The 20,180-nt window shown below is 51.0% G+C and overlaps 1 protein-coding gene across 1 annotated transcript in view; it reads right to left on the bottom strand.

Moving 5' to 3' along the window:
• PKP1 (plakophilin 1) overlaps positions 1–10,994 on the bottom strand; it is a 39,669-nt gene extending 28,675 nt beyond the window's left edge. The window contains exons 1-2 of the mRNA XM_008499394.2: positions 10,793–10,994; positions 3,043–3,143 (exon numbers count right to left, since the gene is read on the bottom strand). Of these exons, the coding sequence (XP_008497616.1) occupies positions 3,043–3,143; positions 10,793–10,994 (303 nt within the window). The remainder of the gene's footprint in view (positions 1–3,042; positions 3,144–10,792) is intronic.
• Between the last annotated feature and the right edge of the window lie 9,186 nt (positions 10,995–20,180).

Below are 20,180 nucleotides of genomic sequence, written 5' to 3'. Positions count from 1 at the left end.
GGAACAAACAGAAAATAATCATTAATTATAATTATTAACCATGGGTAACTCAAAGATTTTAGTCAGAAGTGTTGTCTGAGCCAGAAAGAGCTTTTCCTCCATTTCTAACCTTTCTTTTGCTCTAATATCTGAAGATCAGTATCATAAGGTTGGGAAGTAAACTCAGAAGCAAAGTAAAATTGAGATTTCCAACAAGTCACAAAACAAGACAAAAGGAGGGAGTCAGGAATAGTAGTTTTTTTCAGAGCTATGGATGAGACAGGATACCTCCTGTCCTCTAGAGTCACCCTCTAAGGCAGTGCCTGAGCTTAAGGCACTTTAGAGCAGTGTCTGAGTTGCAGGTGCTGCAGAGCAGCAACATGGACATGGCTTGCTTGTTACACCTTTGTAACTTCAGAAGTATTGAGGAATTTTCCCTGAAATACCTGAATTCATCTGGAGCATCTTGCCTCTTCTCAGAAATACTCACAGCACCATCTCCAGCTAGAAAGAAGTCCAGCAATTTTGTCTCCAAAAATTAAATTTGCTTTGTCTTTGTTTTCATGTCTTACAACCCAGGGATTACAAACAGGAGCCATGTTTTTGGATGCCTGGAACCTCCACATATTTCAAATGGATCTGTAGACAAAAGCCAAGCTGGAGGCTGGTTGTGGATGTGTGGAAACCTTTCCTACTCCTCTGGAAGAAGCAAACTGGAGGATGTTCCTTGGTGTGGTTGGGGAGCATGGTGTCTGTTAAGCTTGTTAAGCAGATTTGGGCTTGAGGTTGTGTGTTCCAATGTTCCAGTGGCACTTGGGACTCATGGCCCCTGACTGCTGTCATCTCCCTGTTAGGTGACTCCTCCAATCCAGCTGCTGGTGGAAGCAGATAGGCATCCAGGGGGGCTGATTCATCCTGACCTGACAGATCTCCAAGATAGAGGAGATGAATCACCTCTTTCTTTGTTGGCCATGGGAGGAGTCCAGACAACTTGTTAAGACCAAATGGCTGATTTTCAGATAGACACAGTTAGGTAAGAAAAGTTTTAGTGTGAATCCTTCACAAGTTCCCAGTCCCTTTTTCCAAAGTTTTCCAGGTCCTGAAGACCTTTACCAATAATTTCTAGAACAAAAGGCTTGGAGGACACTGAGTTTAGGGGAAAGACTTTCCCCCATTTGTTATTGCAGAGAAAAGCCAAGAGCTGCATCAGCCCTTGGTGACCCAGAAGTGGCTGTGTCCAGGGCACTCTGTGGTGGCTGATGGAGACCTTGGTTTTCACAATCATCTTGCAGGCTGATCACCACAACACCAACATTGCTGGCCCAGCAGCCACTGGCACTTTTAACTACCTAGCATTTGTTCAGCTGTTGTAATGATTGGGAAGAAGGTCAGGAATGAAGGAAATTAAACAACAATCCTCACACCAGCAACGTCAGCTGCCACTGCTGGCATGAGCATGTGCTGGAGGGACAACTGCAGAGCTGGGGCTTAGCTTCCCCCTCTTTAACCAAAAAAACCCCCAAAAAACCTAAAACCAAACTAGCTAAAATCATTGGAATAGTGGGAACAGAAAAGTTTTGCTTAGAGAAAGCTCAGCAAACTCCATTCAGGAATCAGAATAGACAGACAGCAATATATCATCAAAACAGAACATCACCATCATTTGACTTCTGAAGCTCAGAGACTCCACCTGAGGCCCAGTTGCAAATTTCTGGTGGCAGCAATAGCTCTCTGAGATCCCTCACTGCTTGATTACCATGCTCAGACCCTTCTGCAGGGGCCCATCACTGCCTTAGTGACAGAGCCAGGACACTTGGCTGGTGAGACCCATCATGGTCACCCTTTTGGTCTTAGACAAGGCAAAAACACCACTGTCTGGGATTTAACCAGCTCACCAAAGGACATTGAAACAAGCCAACAGACAGTCTGTAAATAAAAATTTCAAAGGCATGCCAGTGTTCCCAGTCCTTCCCACTGAACAGGCAGCAGGTAGCAAACCCAGTGGTGCAAACCTAGCAAATGACACTGGTGCCTTGAAGGAAGCACCTTACACCAAGGCCATTAGGAAAGACAACAGAGAAATCTTTCTGAAGCTGAGGAATGCTGATGCTATGAACAGAGGACCTGGCAACTACCAGGAAAATCTTCAACCCTCTGTCTGTGTGCTTGAAGCCAACATAAGCACCTTTCCTGGTGCTTTGATGGTTGAGAGGGAGCTGCTCTGGAGCCCCAGAGCTGTTGAAAGGAGCCCTTTCTTTTTCACATATTCAAATCCCAGAACTGTGTGTTGCTTCTTTCTACTTTACAGTTGATGAAAACCAGGGAAAAGCAGAATACAGGTTTGAGGCAGAGGGGCAACAGAAGCAGAAGTTTTCCAAGCAGATGATGGAGTGGCTTGGAGTGATAATCAAGATCTGTCCAACAACAAGAGCAGAACCTCTGTGGGAGGTGAAAACTCAGCCTGCAGAAAGGCAAGTTCCAGCTCACTTGTGATTTTTCTGGCACTCTGTAATATTTTCTTTGGAAATCACCATGGGAGAAGAGGACCACCTCTTTTCCAAGCTGAGAGACTGTCAGCGAAGGCTTTGTGCTAGCACTGTGACTGGCAGTAGCAACACAGTTATGATGCAAATCCCCTGATCAGCACCACTCAACCACATGAACATCGTACACAGTGAAGTTCTGTACATGGAAACAAAACTGGAAACTGTTCTGGGTGAGCCATGGATCTGCTCCAACCCTGAACTGAGTTGTAAGAGTCTGAGCCCACGACTGAGCCTTCCAACAGCTTCAAATCTCTTGAGCCAGGTGGATATCAATCCACAAAACCAAAGTAAATCTTGCCCACACTAGAATTCCCAACCCCATGCAATTCAGGCTCCCTGATCATCCTCTTCCATTGCCTTGAACTGCTGTCTAAGGCAGTCACAGACATGCAGAACCTCTCTTGGGCAAGTTTCTGAAGTGCCACAACCTTGCTCCATGCCCACTCCTGCTGGAGGGTGCTTTCTGCAGAGGTTACCTCAAGTAATGCCACAATTCTCAGATAAAAGAGCATCTTACCGGGTAGCCCCAGCTGCTGTTTCCTGTTTGGGTTTTGGTGTAGTAGCTGCCCCGGGATGTTCCATAGCCATAACCATCAGCTAAACCATCATACATGGAACCTGCAAACAGAAAAGCATGGTCAGCAGGAGCAAGTGTTCTCAGCAGGCACCCTCCAGAGCATGGTGTTGTTTTTACCAGGGGGCTTAGGCACTGGGGAACAGCAGAATTAGACACCTGGACAGGCAGTAGCTTGAGCCCTTGCTGTTGCAGACAACCCCTGGCAAATGTTGTTTCCAGAATTCACAGAATTATCAGAGTTGGAAGGGACCTCTAGAGAGCATTGGTCTAATTCTCCCACTCAGCAGGATCACCTGGAGCACATTACACAGGGCTGCATCCAGGGGGGGTTTGAGTAATTCCAAAGCAGGAGACTCCACAACCTCCCTGGGGGCAGCCTGTGCCAGTGCTTGGTCATCCTCATAATAAAGAAACTTTTTCTTCTGTTTAAATATAACTTAATCACTTAAAACCCTAAACACACTGCCTTAAATTTCAATCTCCTGTCTCTCAAAGATGCCTCTGTGGTTTTTGGTTTCTTTTCCTGAAAAATCATTAAGTTCCATCATTTTTAGGGTGCTGGGAGACATGTATCAGATATCAGATACCTGCTGTAAAGATGCAAATATCTTGGATGAGGAGGAACCCATCAGCCATTTCTACTATTTCTTGGTGATTTATTCAGAGTGTTTGGATTTACCTATCCCAGCCCTATGAAGAGCTCTTCCAGCTGTCTCTCACCAATAGCCCTTGAAAGTGCAACTTTGGATCCCTCCTATATGTATTTATTTGATGTTACATTGATCACTACAAGAAAAAAAATTAAGGGAATCATTCCCTTTCCATCCTGGAGTTCCATTATCCTGCCTCAGATGTTCCAAAAGAGTTTTAAATAATTTGTTTCATTTTCAAAAGTGCTCAACAATTGTGGCATCCCAAGTCCCGTTATGAGGTAGTACAAACCCTACACTACAATTAACTTCCAGGGGAAGCTCTGAATGTCTAACAAAGTACAAAATCAGGACTTACCTGTCCTAAGTTATGCACCTAAACTGGTGGGTAATGTCAGAAATATCCTAATCTCTCTGATTGTTAGATAAGACTCAACTTAGATAAACTGGATAAGCTTGACCACAAAGGCCCTGAGGCCACTCTGGTCTTCTACAGCCACTGATCCTTGGAATAAATCTCGTTTATTGCCTTGCCTGAGGCACCCCAAACCTGTTATGGTGATTTGGTTCGTGGCTAAAAATTCTTGCATTTTCTCAGGAAGATGGTTCCTGCAGATGGGGTGTAAATAATGAGCTTTGCTTTCTATTGTCAACAAGAGAGGAGCAAGACTGCAGGGATGGCAGCATCTGCAGAACATCTGAAAAACTGAAGGCAGAACAAGCAGCAGCAGAACACTTTCAGAGATGTACACTTGTGCAGAAAAAAAACACAGGATCTTGTGCTCCATAGTCCAGAGACTTGGTGGGGATTGCTCCCTAACATCTCTCCAGTCCTGATTGCTTCATATGTCTCAGACTGCACACAACTTGCTGATAAAGGCAAGGAAATGGCCATCAACATGCAACAGGAGATACAATTCAGCTGTGCTCTACACCTGATCCTTCCCTCCTTACCCTAGGATTTCCCAGAAACTCCAGATCAGGACATTTTGGCTGAGAAAACTGGGTCTGTTCAGCTTTGAGAAGAGAATGTTTAGGGGAGACCTTATAATGATGTTCCAGTACTTGAAGGGGGCTGCAAAGAAGATGGAGACTCCTGATTTCCAAGGAGTCCCATGGACAGGACAAGGGGAATGGGCACAAGTTGATCCTGGGGAAATTCTGATCAGACACAAGAGGAAAATTTCTCCTCTGACTCCTCTGATTGAGGACAGTCAGAGATTGGAATGGTCTCCCAGGGGAAGGGGTGGATTCCCCCACTTTGGAAAGTTTTAACTCTCAGCTCGATGGGTGCTGAGACAACTCAGATCAACAATAATATCAGAAGGGTTGGAGCAGAGGATCCCTGAGGTCCCCTCCAAGCTGACATTCCAAGATTCTGTGATTCCAGTGTTGAGCTTCAGCAGGACTTGTCAGGGTCAGTTTGGACCAGGTGATTCACCAGAAGATAGAGATAAGATGACAAGAGTTATGAGAAGAGAGAATGAATCCATGACAACAGTTTCCTGGGAATTCCTTCTCAGAATCAACACCTTGTTCTCTGCAAACATCAGGTGGGAACACGGGGGAGGAATTCCTGGTGCTGTGGGTGAGCAGCTGGGAAAAAGGGTTTCTGGGCATGACCCATGGGTTCATCTGATCAGTGCTCCCTGGGGACCATGGGTTTTTCTCTCAGGATCCATTCTTGGCACGTGCTGTACTAAAGACTTTGGGGTTGAGAAAGGAGACACCAGAAATAAACCCATTTAAGCACATCTCTCTTTCTTGTATAAATTCACCACTACAGGGCCCAGTTCAAGAGTCCAGACAGTTCATGCAAGTTTATATTCTTCAGCTGTTGAAGAGTTGCCTTCACCTCCAAGAACTTGTATATTAGAGTCTGTAAATATATAATTATATATAACCTCAAATGTCCAAGGTATTTTGAAGCCACCTTGCTGGTTGGAGAAGGTTCTACTCCTGCCACCACAGAGCTGTGATTGATTGCTTGGAGAGCTCAGTCTGAAGGCCAGGAAGAATCTCAGGATTTTCTGATGGACATGGCTAAAGCAAACATCAGCTTTGTTTAGTCCTGCAAGTTCAGACACTCCTCTGCCTGGTTCATCTTAAGAGCCAGGCTGGAGGTGCATCAGCAGCCCTTGGGGAGAGGAAGGACATTTCTCTTCTCAGCCACCTCAGGGGTACAGACCATACAAGCCAGGCACAGGCCCTGAGGCTCTGGGATAAATGCAGACCATCCCCTGAGAAAAATAAAAAATTTGGCAGGGGTTGGAAATGCTCTCTGTGAGAGTTGCCTCCCTGGTGGATTGTTCTAGCCATGTCTGTGTCTCACTTGTGGTCATCCAAGCAGCTCTTCAGGTCTCTGAAGGGCCCACTTGCACTTGGACATACACAGAGCCAATTAAAACCACTGTGTTAGTAGTAGATAAGAGATGGGACAGAGGCAGAGAAGAGAGGTATGATAATCACTCAGATGGAAACACAGCCTCCCAGTGACCATGGTTTTGGGCTGAAAGTACCCCTGAGGGCTTGTCAGATGCCAGCTGAGCTTTTGGAGGGACCCCTCTCTCCCACCCCCAAATTGCTAACCCCCAAGACGTTTCCTTCACAGCTTGGTCAACCTAAAATTCATTTAACCTCAGTGTGACAGCTCAAGAAGGTAAAAACCACAACAGGTAAGGATTGCAAGATCATAGAATGGTTTGTTTGGAAGAGCCCTTAAAAAACAGCTTGTCCCACCTGACTACCATGTGCAGGGACACCTCCCACAGCCCCATCCAACCTTCTACACTGCCAGGGATGGGGCAGCCACAGCTTCTGGGGCCAACCTGGGCAACCAGAGGCTCAGCACACTCACACCAAACAATTTCTTCCTTACATCTCACCTAAACCTCCTGTCTTTCAGTTTAAGGCCATTTCCCCTCATCCCATCCCTCCAGGCCCTTGTCCCAAGTCCCTCCCCAGCTTTCCTGGAGCCCCTTCAGGTACTGGAAGGTGCTCTAAGCCTCAGAACCTTCTCTTCTCCAGGCTGAACACCTCCAACTCTCTCCCCCTGGCTCCAGAGCTGCTCCAGCCCACTGATCATCTTTGTGGCCTCCTCTGGACTCACTCCAGCAGCTCCATCAAAGACCTTGTACTTAACAGCTGTGAGCTGTTTGCTTTGCCCTCATCCTCCTCCTACAGCTGCTGATCCATCATGGCAGAGCAGCCTGAGACTTCCATCTGACCCAACGCGCCTGTGCTTGATGAGTTATTTAATTTCTTCCAACTTTATACCCCTTGAAGCTAGGAGATGGATGCCAGGGAGAAGAATTGTGTTAAAGGAGCCATTTTTCAAGCAGAAGAGTGAAAAGCTTCAGCTGGACACATAAAGTGGAGAGGGAGAAGTGTGGAAATGGATGCATGTTAATAAATATTAATCTGTGGCAGGGAAAGGCAAGACAAGAAACAGTGACTGGTAGTGCAGGCTGGACGAGTTGAACAATAAACTATGCATGGCTTTAAAACAATACAGATGATTAAACATAGGAAAAACGTAGTAAGAGAAGAAGGCCTGTGGGAGGCACAAAGCAAAGCCTGATGCCTCCTAGGAGAGCCGTGCTGGTGAAATCCCAGATGTTGAGATTCTTCCAAACTTCAGTTCTGCCTACTGGCTCATGAGCTAAAGGGGTTTTGTATTTTTTACTATACCACTTTTTATGGAAAAGTGAATGGCTTTCACTGAATCATCTCATGCTGGGGGAAGATTACAGAAGTATTCAGAAGATTTACTAACCCCGAAAATCTCCTCTTCCCTTTGCATCACTGTCATGACCTCGATGTGAGCTGGGTGGGATCCCATCAGAGCTTGGTGGGATTTCTCCCCTCTCAGGCACAACCAGCACAGCAGAGCTCTAAATCACAGCTCATCTGGGAGATGGTTGGGTATGACACTCCTTGTTTGGGTTTCCTCAGATCTTTGCTCCCTGCTCTATCCTGCCAGGCAGTGACGAGTCCCTGGCAAAACTTTCTTTAGCCAGAGGAGTTTGCAGGCTAATGCTGGTGGCTATGAGGAACTGGTTCAGCCTGGCCTGGCCTTTTCTCCTGCCATGCCACCAATATTCTTTTTTCCTGGAGATTTGCATTACTCACAAAATCAGAGGGAGCCATCCATTTAGCTCTTCCCATGGTGAGAAGGGCAGAGATGCCCCAGGGCAGACCCCACAGACCCAAAACCCAAGGAGGGCAAACCCCACAGACCCCAACCTCTGCACTCATCTTTGGGAACTCTCAAAGGTGCAGTCTGAGAAAATGTCCCACTCTGAGTGCAGGATTGCAACTGTTTTCTGCTCACTGCTGTACCTGGTGAACACCAGTGTGAACCCAACTGGAGAACCTTGCCCTGCTGTGGCTTTTGTATATGTTGGTTGACACCAGATCTCCCAAGAGCGGCCACAAAGCCTTGATCTGCTCGACTCCAAATAACCAACTAATTTTATGTATCCAGTTAGCAGGACAGTAAGAGAACATCTGCTGACCCTTTAAAGAAACTAATTATGGGATACAGCAATGCCCATTCCACATCCATGCTCCCCATCCTCCAAACACAGGTTCAGATGTCCCTGAAGCTGGGGGAAGCTCTGTGCCATGCTTCAGCTCCTGCTCAAACCACAGATTAAAATGCTGGACCTGGACCAACACCTAACCAGTCACACACAGGAAACTGTCTGGGTGCAGAGGGAACAAAGCACTCAAAGAATTCTCAAGGGGCTCTGTGAGTCCCCCAGTTTGTGCTTCCTTTGAGGACATCTCTGGGACATCCTGGGGGGGATGCAGGTAGCTGACACTGGAGGAGCTTTGAACAGGCAGATGTCAACACCTGAGAGACCCACATACAAACATTTCCTGTTTGTAGGGAATATTAAGACTTCTCTTCTGGTCTGCTCAGCTAAACTGTGGACCAAGAACAATGAGAATCAGTATGTGAAGTTTAGCCTGACCCTGCTGAGCTTCAGCCCAGGAGGAAACCCTGAGAACTACTGGCAACTTCTTGCCCTTCTGGAATTCCATCTCGAAAGACACAGAGAGCAGCTGCAGGGGTGAATCAGCTGTCAGGACCTTGGTGCTCCCAACCTCACAGTGGTGGGAGTGGGATGGCCTCAGCCCCAGGTTTGGAGGCAGCCCCTGGGAGCTGGATGTGACTCAGCTTCCCTGGGACACAGAAACCAGAGCTGCACATTTCCACGCAATTCCCAGACATTTCCAAATGTGTCTGGAGGAGGGGTTTAGCTCCAGCCTGCCAAGCAGACAGGCAGTTTGGAATTTTGTTGTTTGGTTGGTTGGGTTTTTTTCCTTTCCCAGAGGTTTCACCTGGGTTCTGCCTACAGGCAGCAATAGGAGATGTCTCTCTGCCTGCTTTCCCTGGCACTACCCCTCCACGGGAAGGGAGGCTGGCACTGCCCCAGTCCCCATCCAGAGCCTCTCGTCTCACCCTGGTTTGTAGTTTTGTTGTTGTTGGGTTTTTTGTTGTTTGGTTTTTTTGTCCTTTTTGTCAGGTCTGGCACCATAACCCCTTAACCAATAAACCCTCCTGAGTTAGGAGGAAATTTGAGTCTTACATTTTGGTGGCAGAAGAAAGCTCTCCTTGCCCTGTCCCTCAGCCATCCCTTGGACTCTGTGTCCACAAACATGCAAACACACACACGAAAAAACAGAGAGAAAGCAGAGATTTGTTCTTGGCAGGGCCCATCATGGGTCAGTGCACACATCCCACCCATCACAAAGCTTCTCTGTTTCCTCTGTCTCAGCAATCACCATGCATGGCAGCCAGGGTTAGGGAGCACCATAGGATCACCAACTCCACTCACCCCACAGCCTACTGCTTCTCTTGGAAAAAACATCCCAAAACCTGTGTCTGGAGTGTGACACCTCACCAGTTCTGGAGTCAGCCTCACGATTCAGCTTAGAAGAGCTGCTGGGCAAACCACAGTTCCCCAGAGAGGTGGCAGAGGCTGAGCCATCTCACCCAGCTGTCCACTCCAGATGTGGCTGAACAGTTCAGTGCCAGCCCCGTAACCTCCCTGTCCCCCAAAGCCCTGGGCTGTCCTCTCCTGGGGAGCTCAGTCAGAGCAGTGAGCTCACTGCAGCTGCTGGTGAGAGCACCTCTGAGAGCCAGGAGGATTTTCTCTGTGCCTGTCACAATCCTTTGGGTTTGCAGCTCCGAGCCGTGGAAAGCTGGAGCTGACCTCCAAGTCAGCTTTCTCCAGATGCAAGGATGGAGAAGAAAACCATTTGCTCTGCCTTGACTCCAAGAGGGAGACATTCCAGTAGGAAACCTGGCTCCAGGAGTCAGCTGTTTGCTTTCTGTGGCAGAACCAGAACATGTAACCCAGCTGCCCAGACCCCTGCACCCCTTTCTACCCTTCCACAAAAGGGAGGGGGCTGTGGAGCATCCCCAGTAACCCAGCTCAAGGAAAGGACAACCCTTCCCCTCACTCATCTCCTTCTCACCTCACACTGGGGTGTCCCAGAGACTCCCACACTTCTCAGCCTGCAAACGGGACAGGTTGGGAGTTTCAGAGGGGAATCCTTAGCTCAGGTGTGCGTGCCAGCAGTGCTGCCTGCTCTCCACCAGCTTAGGAGAGAGCTGAGCCCCAGCCCTCAGCTCCCAGCCCCATGGGGAAGAGCAACACTGTCAGCTTTTGGCCATCCCATCCCAGGAGAGGGACAGCTCAGGAGGAGGGTGCCAACCATGGGGGCACTGGCAGAGGAATGATCTGCAAAGGTTCAGCAGGTACTCCAGCTTTGGAGCCAGGGAAAAAATGGTTACACACTGAAATGTCCAGGAGCCTCAGGGATGCCGAGCTGCCCCAGGAGATCAGATCCACCATGGAGGGAGTCGATGCTTCCAGCTCTCCCTACAGCTTGTCCTAACTTCCATCCCGTGCAGGAGACCTCAGCATCCCCTGCCTGGGGTGACCCAGACACGACCCAGGTTGTCTCCAAAATAAACTCCCCCAGCAGCCCCCGTGGCATCTCCTCCGCTCCCAGAGGGACTTTACCTCGGTTGGAGTGTCCCACGCTGGATGACACAGAGGACTTCTGCTTCTGCCTCTTCACGGTCATCATCACCTGCTCCTGGACGCGCTGCTTGCCCGTGCCCTTGGTTTTCAGCTTGTGGTCTGAGGGCAGAGCCAGCGTGGAGCTGGCCTGGTCCTGGAAGCACTCGTAGGCCAAGGCGGTTTTCAGCGGGGAGTGCAGCATGGCTGGGGCAGACGGTGGGGCCGGGGGGAGCGGGGGCTGCACCTCACCTGAGCACGGGGCACACGGGGCGACCACGAAGGCTTCTCCTGCTGGGGTTAAACTCCCCGACCCCTCCTTGCCATACGTCCCCCCCCAAAAGGCCGAGGGCGTCTCTCAGGGATCCTGCTCCCAGCTCGGCTCCCCAGCGTGTGAGGAGGCAACACCCTCTGCCAGACTGGATATACCGCCCTGCACACACAGACTGACAGACACACAGACACACAGACACCGCCCTGCTTACACACACACAGACTGACTGACTGACTGACTGACAGACTGACTGACTGACACCACCCTGCTTACGCACAGACTGTCAGAGAGACTGACTGACACACAGACACACACACACCGCCCTGCACACACACACGCACACAGACACAGACAGGCATACGCACACGCACACACTCAAAAACACACACACAGACACACACAGACAGGCACACACACACAGACACACGCACACACACTCAGACAGGCACACAGACACACACACACACACTCACACACACACACACTCACACACATAGTCACAGCTGTGCTTGCACACACCCACGTGCTCCCCACTCCAGGGCTCCCGCACCCCAAACCTGCTCCCTCCCCCCCCCAAAACCCCAAACCCAGGGGTCCAGGGGGAGCCAGGGGAGGAGCGGGCAGGGGGCTGGCAGGGAATTGGTGGTTCCTTGGTTGTGAAGGGTCCCTGAGTGAGGCTGTGATGGGGCTGGGGAAGAAACGGTGCTCCCGGGCAGCCGGAGGGCTGGAGCATCTCCCCATATGCCTGCTCACCTCCTGCTTTGGTATTTCCCCAAGTTTAAAATTCATGAAAATGGTGGCTTGGTGTCTGGGGATGGCCCTGCTCACATCACAGGGCAGAGGAGCACCACTGCCCACAGTGCTGGTTCTTCCTAAGGGTCCAGGTGTTCCCAGCTCAATGTGTCTCACATCCCCTTCCCACATAAGCTACAAAACCACCCCCTGAGCCCAGGGCTGTGGGGTGGCCCCTAAAGCAGGGGTTGGTAAGGGTCCTGCTCGCTGCAGGGGCTGCTGTGCTGATGGGGTGAGACCTCCCCCCCCCAAGGGGTCCCCACTTCATGAAATGAGAAATGGACAAATGAGGGCAGGCACCAGGCAGAGAGCTGGGGCAATCTTTGCAAGTAACATGGAGCACAGGGAAAACCTGGTCTTCTAGCAGGCAGCATAGAAGATAAAATGGCTGTGCAAGAAATGACATGCCAGGTTATGAATCTGAGCAGGGAATTTCCTCCCTGCCAAGCCACACTGCAGCAACTCATCTGCAGGGAACTGAGCACCTCGGTGCTGGTGTGACCAGTTTCAGGTCACAGCAAGCGCTGACAAAGCTCCTGCCAAGCCACAGGAGGCTGATACAGGAGAAGAGGCACAAACCACATAAGGAGGGAGGCCAAGAGGAGGGGGTCCAGGGCAGAGGTTCCCCAGGCCCCCCGGGACAGGGTTTTGGGTGCTGGTGTCAGCACGCAGGCCAGAGACGGGCCAGGAGGAGCAGGGTGCTCTGCATTGCCAGGTGGAGGGGGATGTACAGGAGATGATGTGGGAATCATCAGTGCCTAGGGTCTGGCTGCCCAAAGGACTGGTGCTTTCAGCTCAGCGCTGCTGGGTCCCTCCTTGCAAACAGAAGATAAGCTCCTTATTTACTTCCCATTTGTCAAGTTTTGTGTTCCCCAGGTGGCTCGAAGGCTCCCAGGTGCCTTATTTTATAGGGACAAGAGCAGTATCAAAAAGCACAAGATGAATGCTGTGCACCTTCCTCTCATGCTCCAGGTTGCTCCTCCAGCAAAACCCAACAGCAGAAATCCAAATGTTGTTGTTCATGAGACAAAGGACCAGAGCAAACAGAGTGTGATTACCTCTGCTCCCCTCCCCCATGTTTCCTGACACCTTACCCAAGGGATGCAGTAAATTCACTCTGCTCCATCACCCAACCAGTCTGGACATTTAGTTCATGCCCAGGTGAGGCCAAACCGGGATGAGGGGAAAGCACTGCCCAAAACTGAGTGTCCAATGCCCAGCGAGGTGGAGCAGGATTTTCTGCTGCTTCTTTGCATTTCACAGAGTGGGGTTAAGGCTGTGAGCTTCCAGTCCAGGTAGGGACCAGCCAAGCAATAGCTGGGAGTTGTTTTCCTCCATCCTACTTGCTTCTCCTGAAAGCTTGTTATCGATGCCAAATCAATGACAGGCTGTGAGTGTCAGATGGCTTCTGCACTACAAAGTGCCCAACTCTTCCAAACCTGTAATGTCATTTGCCCCCTGGCAAGGAGCAGCCCTCACCCTGTCCCTGCACGGGAGAGCCAAGTGTTTATCACATCCCGTCATTTGCTGGTGGATAAAACAAATGCTGCACGCTGGCATCTGCCCTGTTTCATAATTCACCCAAAATGCTGAGCTGGGCTGCGGAGCTGGGGATCAGGAGCTTACGGAGGCTTTCAAGAAACAATGGTTTCTTGGGGCGAGTTTGCACGGTCTAGCCCAAGGGAGGGAATCTCCGAGGTTTCTGCAACAGGCTCCAAACCTGTATCTAAAAGAGCAAAAGGTACTCAAACAAAGGAGTTTATTGCACCTCTATGCAAACTGCTGTTGCTGCTCTGAATCACGAGCTGGGGATGCTTATTTAGCAGGGCATGGGGAGTGTCAGCCCCAGCCCGGCTGGTGCAGCAGCGGAGCTCGGAGCTCGCACCCACCTGCGGAGCGCCCGCAGCCAATTCCCCGTCTGCCTTTGTGTCTGGAGCTCGTAGGCAGCAGCGAGGGGAAGGCTGGGAGGGAAACACCACCCGTGCTGAACCCAGGGTGTGCTGGGCGAACGACTGAGACGGTTAAAAAAAAATTAAACGAAATAAAATAAGCAGGCAAGCGGTGGTTTGAGGGAGCCAAGGCCCTTCCGCTGCAGTCCGAGGGCTGCATGTGCGCAGCGAGCATCGGATGGTGATGCCGTGAATCACCCTCCACGCCCCGCACCGGGACACACCTCAGCATCTGGCCTCTTCAAAGCATTTTTGTGTGAGTTCCTGGGATTCCTGCCAGCTGGCTGATTGCAATCAAAGAGCTCGCTGGCCCAATCCTGTTCCAGGAGCGGTGCCCGGTTTGCTGTTCAAACTTGTCAGGCGCTCCCGAGCTGGAAGTGTCTCTGGGTCGCTGCAAAAATCTGCTGGGGGAAAAGAGCTGTCCCCCAGAACTGGTGACAAGGAGTCCTTCTGTGGGTTTTTTTTTCCTTTTAGCACCTAGGATTGATCTTCCTCGGTGTGGGTGGGCACTAGGAGGGACAGAGGTCAGGGTGCTGGGAATTTCTTCTCTTTCCCGGGATAATGAGGTTTTTTGGCTCAGCCTCGCCCCCAGAGCCCAGCAAGGTTTCTCCAGGAGGAAACTTGATCTTCAAATTTGCAAACCTTTAGTCTCATTCTGCCTCTCAACGATGGTCCTTTCTTCTGTGGGACCAGAAAGAGCCACAGGAACAGGGCAGATGGAGGGCTGAGATCCAGTGGGGTAACCAGGATCCAGCTAAAGGTGAGCAGAAGGAGCTGCCAGGACACATGGACAGGACTTGGGCAAAGTCTTCCCTCCACTCCTCACACACGTGTGGCACTGAGATGGGTTTGGGTTGGTGAAACTGAGGGTGCCAGGCAGCTGATGGGCTGGGCCCTGGGGAAGCAGGGAGACTTCACCAAGCCCTAGAGATCTCCAGTTGTGGATGATGAGAAAAATCGGGAAATTCCTGATTTTTCCATGAAAAGGATGCAGGGCTCCCAGTGAGCAGCTGCCAGGCTGAATGTAGCAGGATGAACACCTTGTGTAATGGAGATAAAAGTACCTGGGAACAAACTTACTGCATCGTTAAGGTGTGGTCTAACAGAAATATGGAACGATTTAGGTAGGAATGTCCTGACCCTCTGCCCGGACCAGGGCCAGCTCTGCCCAACCAGGTCAGGACCCATTTGTTCCAGACCTTGTCCAGTTGAGGTCTGATGGAGATCCCACAGCCCCTCTGGCCTCTCTCCCAGTATTTGACTACTCTCATGGTGATTTTTTTTTCCAGGTAAGTAAGGAATGTCCCATGTCCCAGCTTGTTCTGGTTGCCTCTCTTCCTCTTCTCATGCACCTCTGATTCCATCTTCCTTGCATCCTCCAGGCTGTTAGTGCTGTAAAATCCCTCCAAACTTCACCTTCTTCAATCAATCCAGCTCTCCCAACTTTTCCTCATCTTTTCTGAACATCCTGGGGCTGGAGGGCAGACCAGGCCCTCTTGGCCTTTGACTTTGTCAGCTGGGCTCTGATGGGCTCACATTCCTGGTTCCTTGCTTTTGCTGGGCCTGTTCATGGCAGATGGCACATGAAATGCACACAGGAGGACACAAGCAGGGTCTGAAGCTCTGGGCAGGAACCTGCATGTGCCTGGCAGCAGGTCCAGACTCAGTGCTATCAGTGCTGAGGATACAGATTGTCCCTTCTGCCTTTCCCTGTGCTTGGACATCTCCTGCCAAACATTCACATCCCAGGTCCCACCTTTGACGAGCAACAACATCACAACTCTGAACTGCTTGTCAGCAGCTAAAAAAGGACATGCCTTGGTCAGAAGGTCACTCTAGAAATAATCACCAGGAGTGGTCATACAGCTACCAGGGAATGGCAAGCAGCAGAGGCAAAGGTGGTGATGGAGAAGGACTGAGCTCTGCTGCCCTCCATCAGGTTGGTCTTTTCTCATCTTTTTTTCCCATTTCACTTGAGGAACCTCTACAAGTTCAGTCAAGGAGGTGCTGATCTCCCCCTGTCTCTACCCTGAGCTCTCTGGTGGTTCAGTGTCAGGTTCAGGGGGAGCTCAGCCTGTACTCTTCACCCATACCTGGGAAAGAGGAAGATTCTTCACCCCAAGATTTACCATGTGGGTCCTTGCTGGCAAAGCCCCTCCTTGCCCAGCAGCCCAAGGGCAAAGTTCGTGACGGTGTTTGAGCACAGGATAACAAACTCCTTTGCAGACTGAGTCTCAGGAGATTGCACAAAGATCCCAGCTCAGGATCCCAGGGGTTGGCCCTGTCCCAGGAACTTCCCTGGTGCTGGTGCACGTCAGTGGCTGTTGTTACAGATGCAGGAGAGGACATGTGGAATGGGATGGGTGCAAGCAGGGACTCCTTGTGCTCATGGCACTCACTGGAGGTGTTGTTGCAGCCTGTTCTCAGCAAACCTGGAGCTGCCGGGAGAGGTGTCCCTTGAAAGTCAGCAATGCTGTTGAGATAAACATGGGAGCCTGATCTCCATGTCTGGGTCACCTTGTGGCACACCATGTCCAGCCAGGTTCACCCAGGGCTGGGGTCTTGTGGCTGCTCCTGAGGACCTGGCAGCTGCTCAGCAAGGTGGAGTTGTCACTACAGGTAGCCAAGTGAGAGTTAATCGTGCTTAACCTACAGGACTCTGTGACAGACACCTTCTCCCTGACTTTATCTACCTGCTCCATCTCTCTATGACCACTCAAGGATCTGGACCAGCTCCTCTCTTGCTTTGTTTAATGTTTAATGCTTAATGCATTGAAAAATGCCCCCCCTCCCACCCCTTCCTGCCATCCCATGTCTGGAAAGTCCAAAGGGAGCTGGCTGTCAGTGGAGACAGAATTGCTGGGGCTGGAATAACCACAATCAGATGGAGGCCAAGAGCCCACACTGCCATGAAAAACCCCAGACTTAACCCAAGAGTGGTTTGGAGGCCCCATGGGGTGCATGAGCATTACCTGGGTGGTTCCCTGTAAATTCAGTCAAGTCAGATCCTGCCAAGTGAAGCATCTGCTGCTTCCAGAAGGGAGGGCTGGGGTGTGGGCACCATCTCCAGAGGTGATGCTGCACAGGAACACAGAAAATCAAGGAGAGGGCTCGTGCTCATGCTCACCATAAGTAAACCATAAGTTCAGGGAGCTACAACCAAAAATGTGTGAATGATCTCCTGCCAGTGGGCTGGAGGAGGGCAGCTGGGCAGACATCTCAGCCAGGATGTTACCTGCACTCCTCACCTTCCCCTGCCTATCTGGCCCAGCTCTGAAAGGCTGCAGGGAAGGGGCTGCAGGTTCCCACCAGGGAAGGTGCAGAGACCAGCAGGCCAGGATTAGGACGGGGGTGAGCAGGAAAATGGTGTGAGGATGCCCTCGATTCCGCCGTGTTGTGAAATGGCTGCTGGGGGAGGAGACCTCAGAGCCCAACTTATGCAAGGATTTAGCAACATATCCCAGTGTGACCTGACTCCCTACAGCTGCAGGGGGTGCAGGGAGAAGGAGGTGATCACACCATCACCCCCTGGCACAGCTGGGGAGGGTTCCAAGCACCACATGGCCCCTGCCCCACATCATGGCAAATTCCAGCTGCTCCACCAGGCTCCGTGTGCCCACACACCTCTGGCAGCTCCATCCCCACCAGCTCTGCAGGATGTGCAGATGGCTCCTGGCACCTGTGGAGCCTTTTTCCTGCCCTCAAGAGCACTGTCTCAGTGCAGGGCTTTGGGACAGGGTTTGACTTCTCCCCACAGCCTGTGATAAGGAGGCCCAGGAGAGTTTCATACAAGCACAAAGACTCTGTTGGACATGGGCATGGTTGCCCTGGGGAGGATCAGAGCACTGCAAGCATTGGGGTCCCCAGCTTGGGGTGATTCCATCTCACTACCTCTCCTTCTAGGTCTGGCCTCCTCCATCCCACCCCACCCAAGGGCCCAGAGGTCCAGTGGTGTCAGGGTCAAGCACAGAGGAGACAAAGTGGGGTGAGGGGATGATGGGAGCACCCAGACGTGGGCAGAGGGGCAGAGGGGTGATTGCAGGATGATTTGCACTCACCTGGCATCCACTGTGGGTGTGGGAGGGACTTTGATGGCAATAACAATCCCAGACCTAAAGGATGAACTGAATAACCTGGAAATTCATTCTCTTTTCTCAATAAATTAGTCAATAAAAATACAGAAGTGGAAAGGGCACCTTGTTGCAGGCCAACAAAAACTCTTGAAAGAGGGGAACCTCCTTGAGAAGGGAAACTGTCCTTGGCACAGTCCTTGGTATTTAGTCCAAGTATTTAGTCCAGCTCTAGGAGGGAAAAGCAGATAAATGTGCAGCTAGGACACCACGGGCAGTACAAAAAGTCCTGTACCAAGAGGTAGGACACAGAAGTGTTGGCCAAGGGGAGTCCCACCCAGCACAGAGGCCTTCCCTGCTTGGTGACATTGGCAATGTCATCACAGATAATGCAAGAGGGACAGAGACCAATCCCTGGTCCTGAGGAAGGCAGCATGGATGGGGTTCTGGTCACCCTGTTTTGGGACATTTTTCAGAGCAGGCTGCACCTACAGATCATGCTCTTTAGACCCACATGGTGGCCTATGACATAAATATTATTAACAAGGGTTGGTTGGAGTTTTTTTGCTTGACTCAAATATCAAAAATAATTTGAGGGCAGTGGTGGCTTGGGCTTTAATACCATGAAACCCAAGCTTTGTCCTGGAGAGAGCTGGATGGATTAACTCAAAACAAAGCTGAAGATTGAGCTCATGATGGAGGAGCCTGGTTCAAGAGCTGCTTCCTGGACCCCTTCCTTAGCAGCACAAGAATACCTGGACAGGTAGGTGACCACGTCTCCATGCTGGGACAAAAACCCCAGGAAAGGATCCATGTGTGGTCCTGATTTCTCTAAGGCCCCAAACAGCAATCCCAGCAACCCAAAAAGTTCAAGAGCCCCAACACAGCTGCTGGAATGACCTCTGCCACATCCCAGCATCTTCCTGCAGACCTTGCCTGCTCTTTCCCACGTGGGAAGCACAAGTGTCCTGAAGGCTCAGCCTTCTCCCAGGGTTTCACTGCTGATGTTGCTCCAGGGAACAGGAGCTGCACCCAAATTCTGACCTATCTTGGCTGCTGTGGACAGTTAGGGAGAGGATAGTTCCTGGATTCTTCCTACCAGCAGATAGAAAAAAGGGACTTGAGGCAAAAAAAAAGCCACTGCTAGTGGCATGAGGCATGTGCCTTGTACCCCAGCACTACATGGACCCTCCAGCACTGGAAGCTTTTAAGAAGAGAAACCCTTCTTTTGAACCAGGGTTGGTTGCACTGGTCCTGCTCTGGAGGTGACTTTTTAAGCTTCCTTCCCACCTTGCCATTCCTTGAGCAGCATGGGACTCCCTCCACCACAAAGGGAGGGAGAGAGGAGGGACAAGGAGGGACAAGGATGCTTCAGGCACCTGCCATACAACCAGCCTCATGAGGCATGGTCCATGCCAGCACCTGGGTACCCCAGTGCACCCCAGGCTCAGCAGAAGGGGGTGGCTGTCACTGCTGTCTCCCTGACCATGCACCCAGCCCATGGCCAGGCTGTCCTGGAGGTACCCATGCAGTCAGCACCCATCCCTGCAAGGTGTGCCAGCACCAGATTCCTGCTGCCCAAAGATCTGGGGGCCATTGGAGTGAAGCTCACTCACATCATTGATTGTATGAAAGGCAAGGAGCTGCTTTCTGAGCAGGTTTTCTAGGAGGGTGGAAAGGAGAGGAGGTGAAGCCCTGTTCAGGCATGTGCACAGGTGCTCTCCTGCAGCCGGGCTGCCCTTTGGACCAAGGCTGCTGGAGCTGTCAGCTGCCTTGCTGGACGAGTTTTCAAAAGCCAGCTATCAGCTCCTTGCTCCCAAACACGTGTCCCTGTAATGGAGGCAGTTTATCCCCTGCTGGAATTGAGCAACTCATCCCTCCTCTTGCATTACTGAAGCCTTTCAAGCATCGTTTGATAAGCAGTATGAGCACAGCTCCTCCAGCATTGCTCCATCTTTTGGCGTGCTCTGCTCTGCCAAAACTGCATTTCAAGCGAGGTATAAATAATGCTTCACAGTTGGCTTTCATCTGCTCGTCATGCAACGGGTGAGAACAAAGGCCACGAAGTGCCACACCAAGGCAGAAGAGCCAAAGGCCGGGTGTAGGCACCGGCAGGGACTCTGCTGGAGGAAGCAAAACAACCCCTGCCAGCCTTGCATCAGAGATGTGGAAAGCTGGGGTGGCTCCTGCTGCCAGCAAAGGAGCTGGGGAATGGAGGGTGAGGGAGAGGAGGGGAAAGAGGGCAGAGAAATCCAGGTTTCTGCAGGGCTCGGAGTGGTTGTAGCAGCAGAAGCAGCAGGAGGCAG

This window comes from Calypte anna, chromosome 26, assembly GCF_003957555.1.
Source record: "Calypte anna isolate BGI_N300 chromosome 26, bCalAnn1_v1.p, whole genome shotgun sequence".
NCBI classification, from domain to species: Eukaryota; Metazoa; Chordata; class Aves; order Apodiformes; family Trochilidae; genus Calypte; species Calypte anna.
The sequence above is the reverse complement of the archived record's forward strand: the minus strand, read 5'-3'. Positions and strand labels throughout refer to the sequence as shown.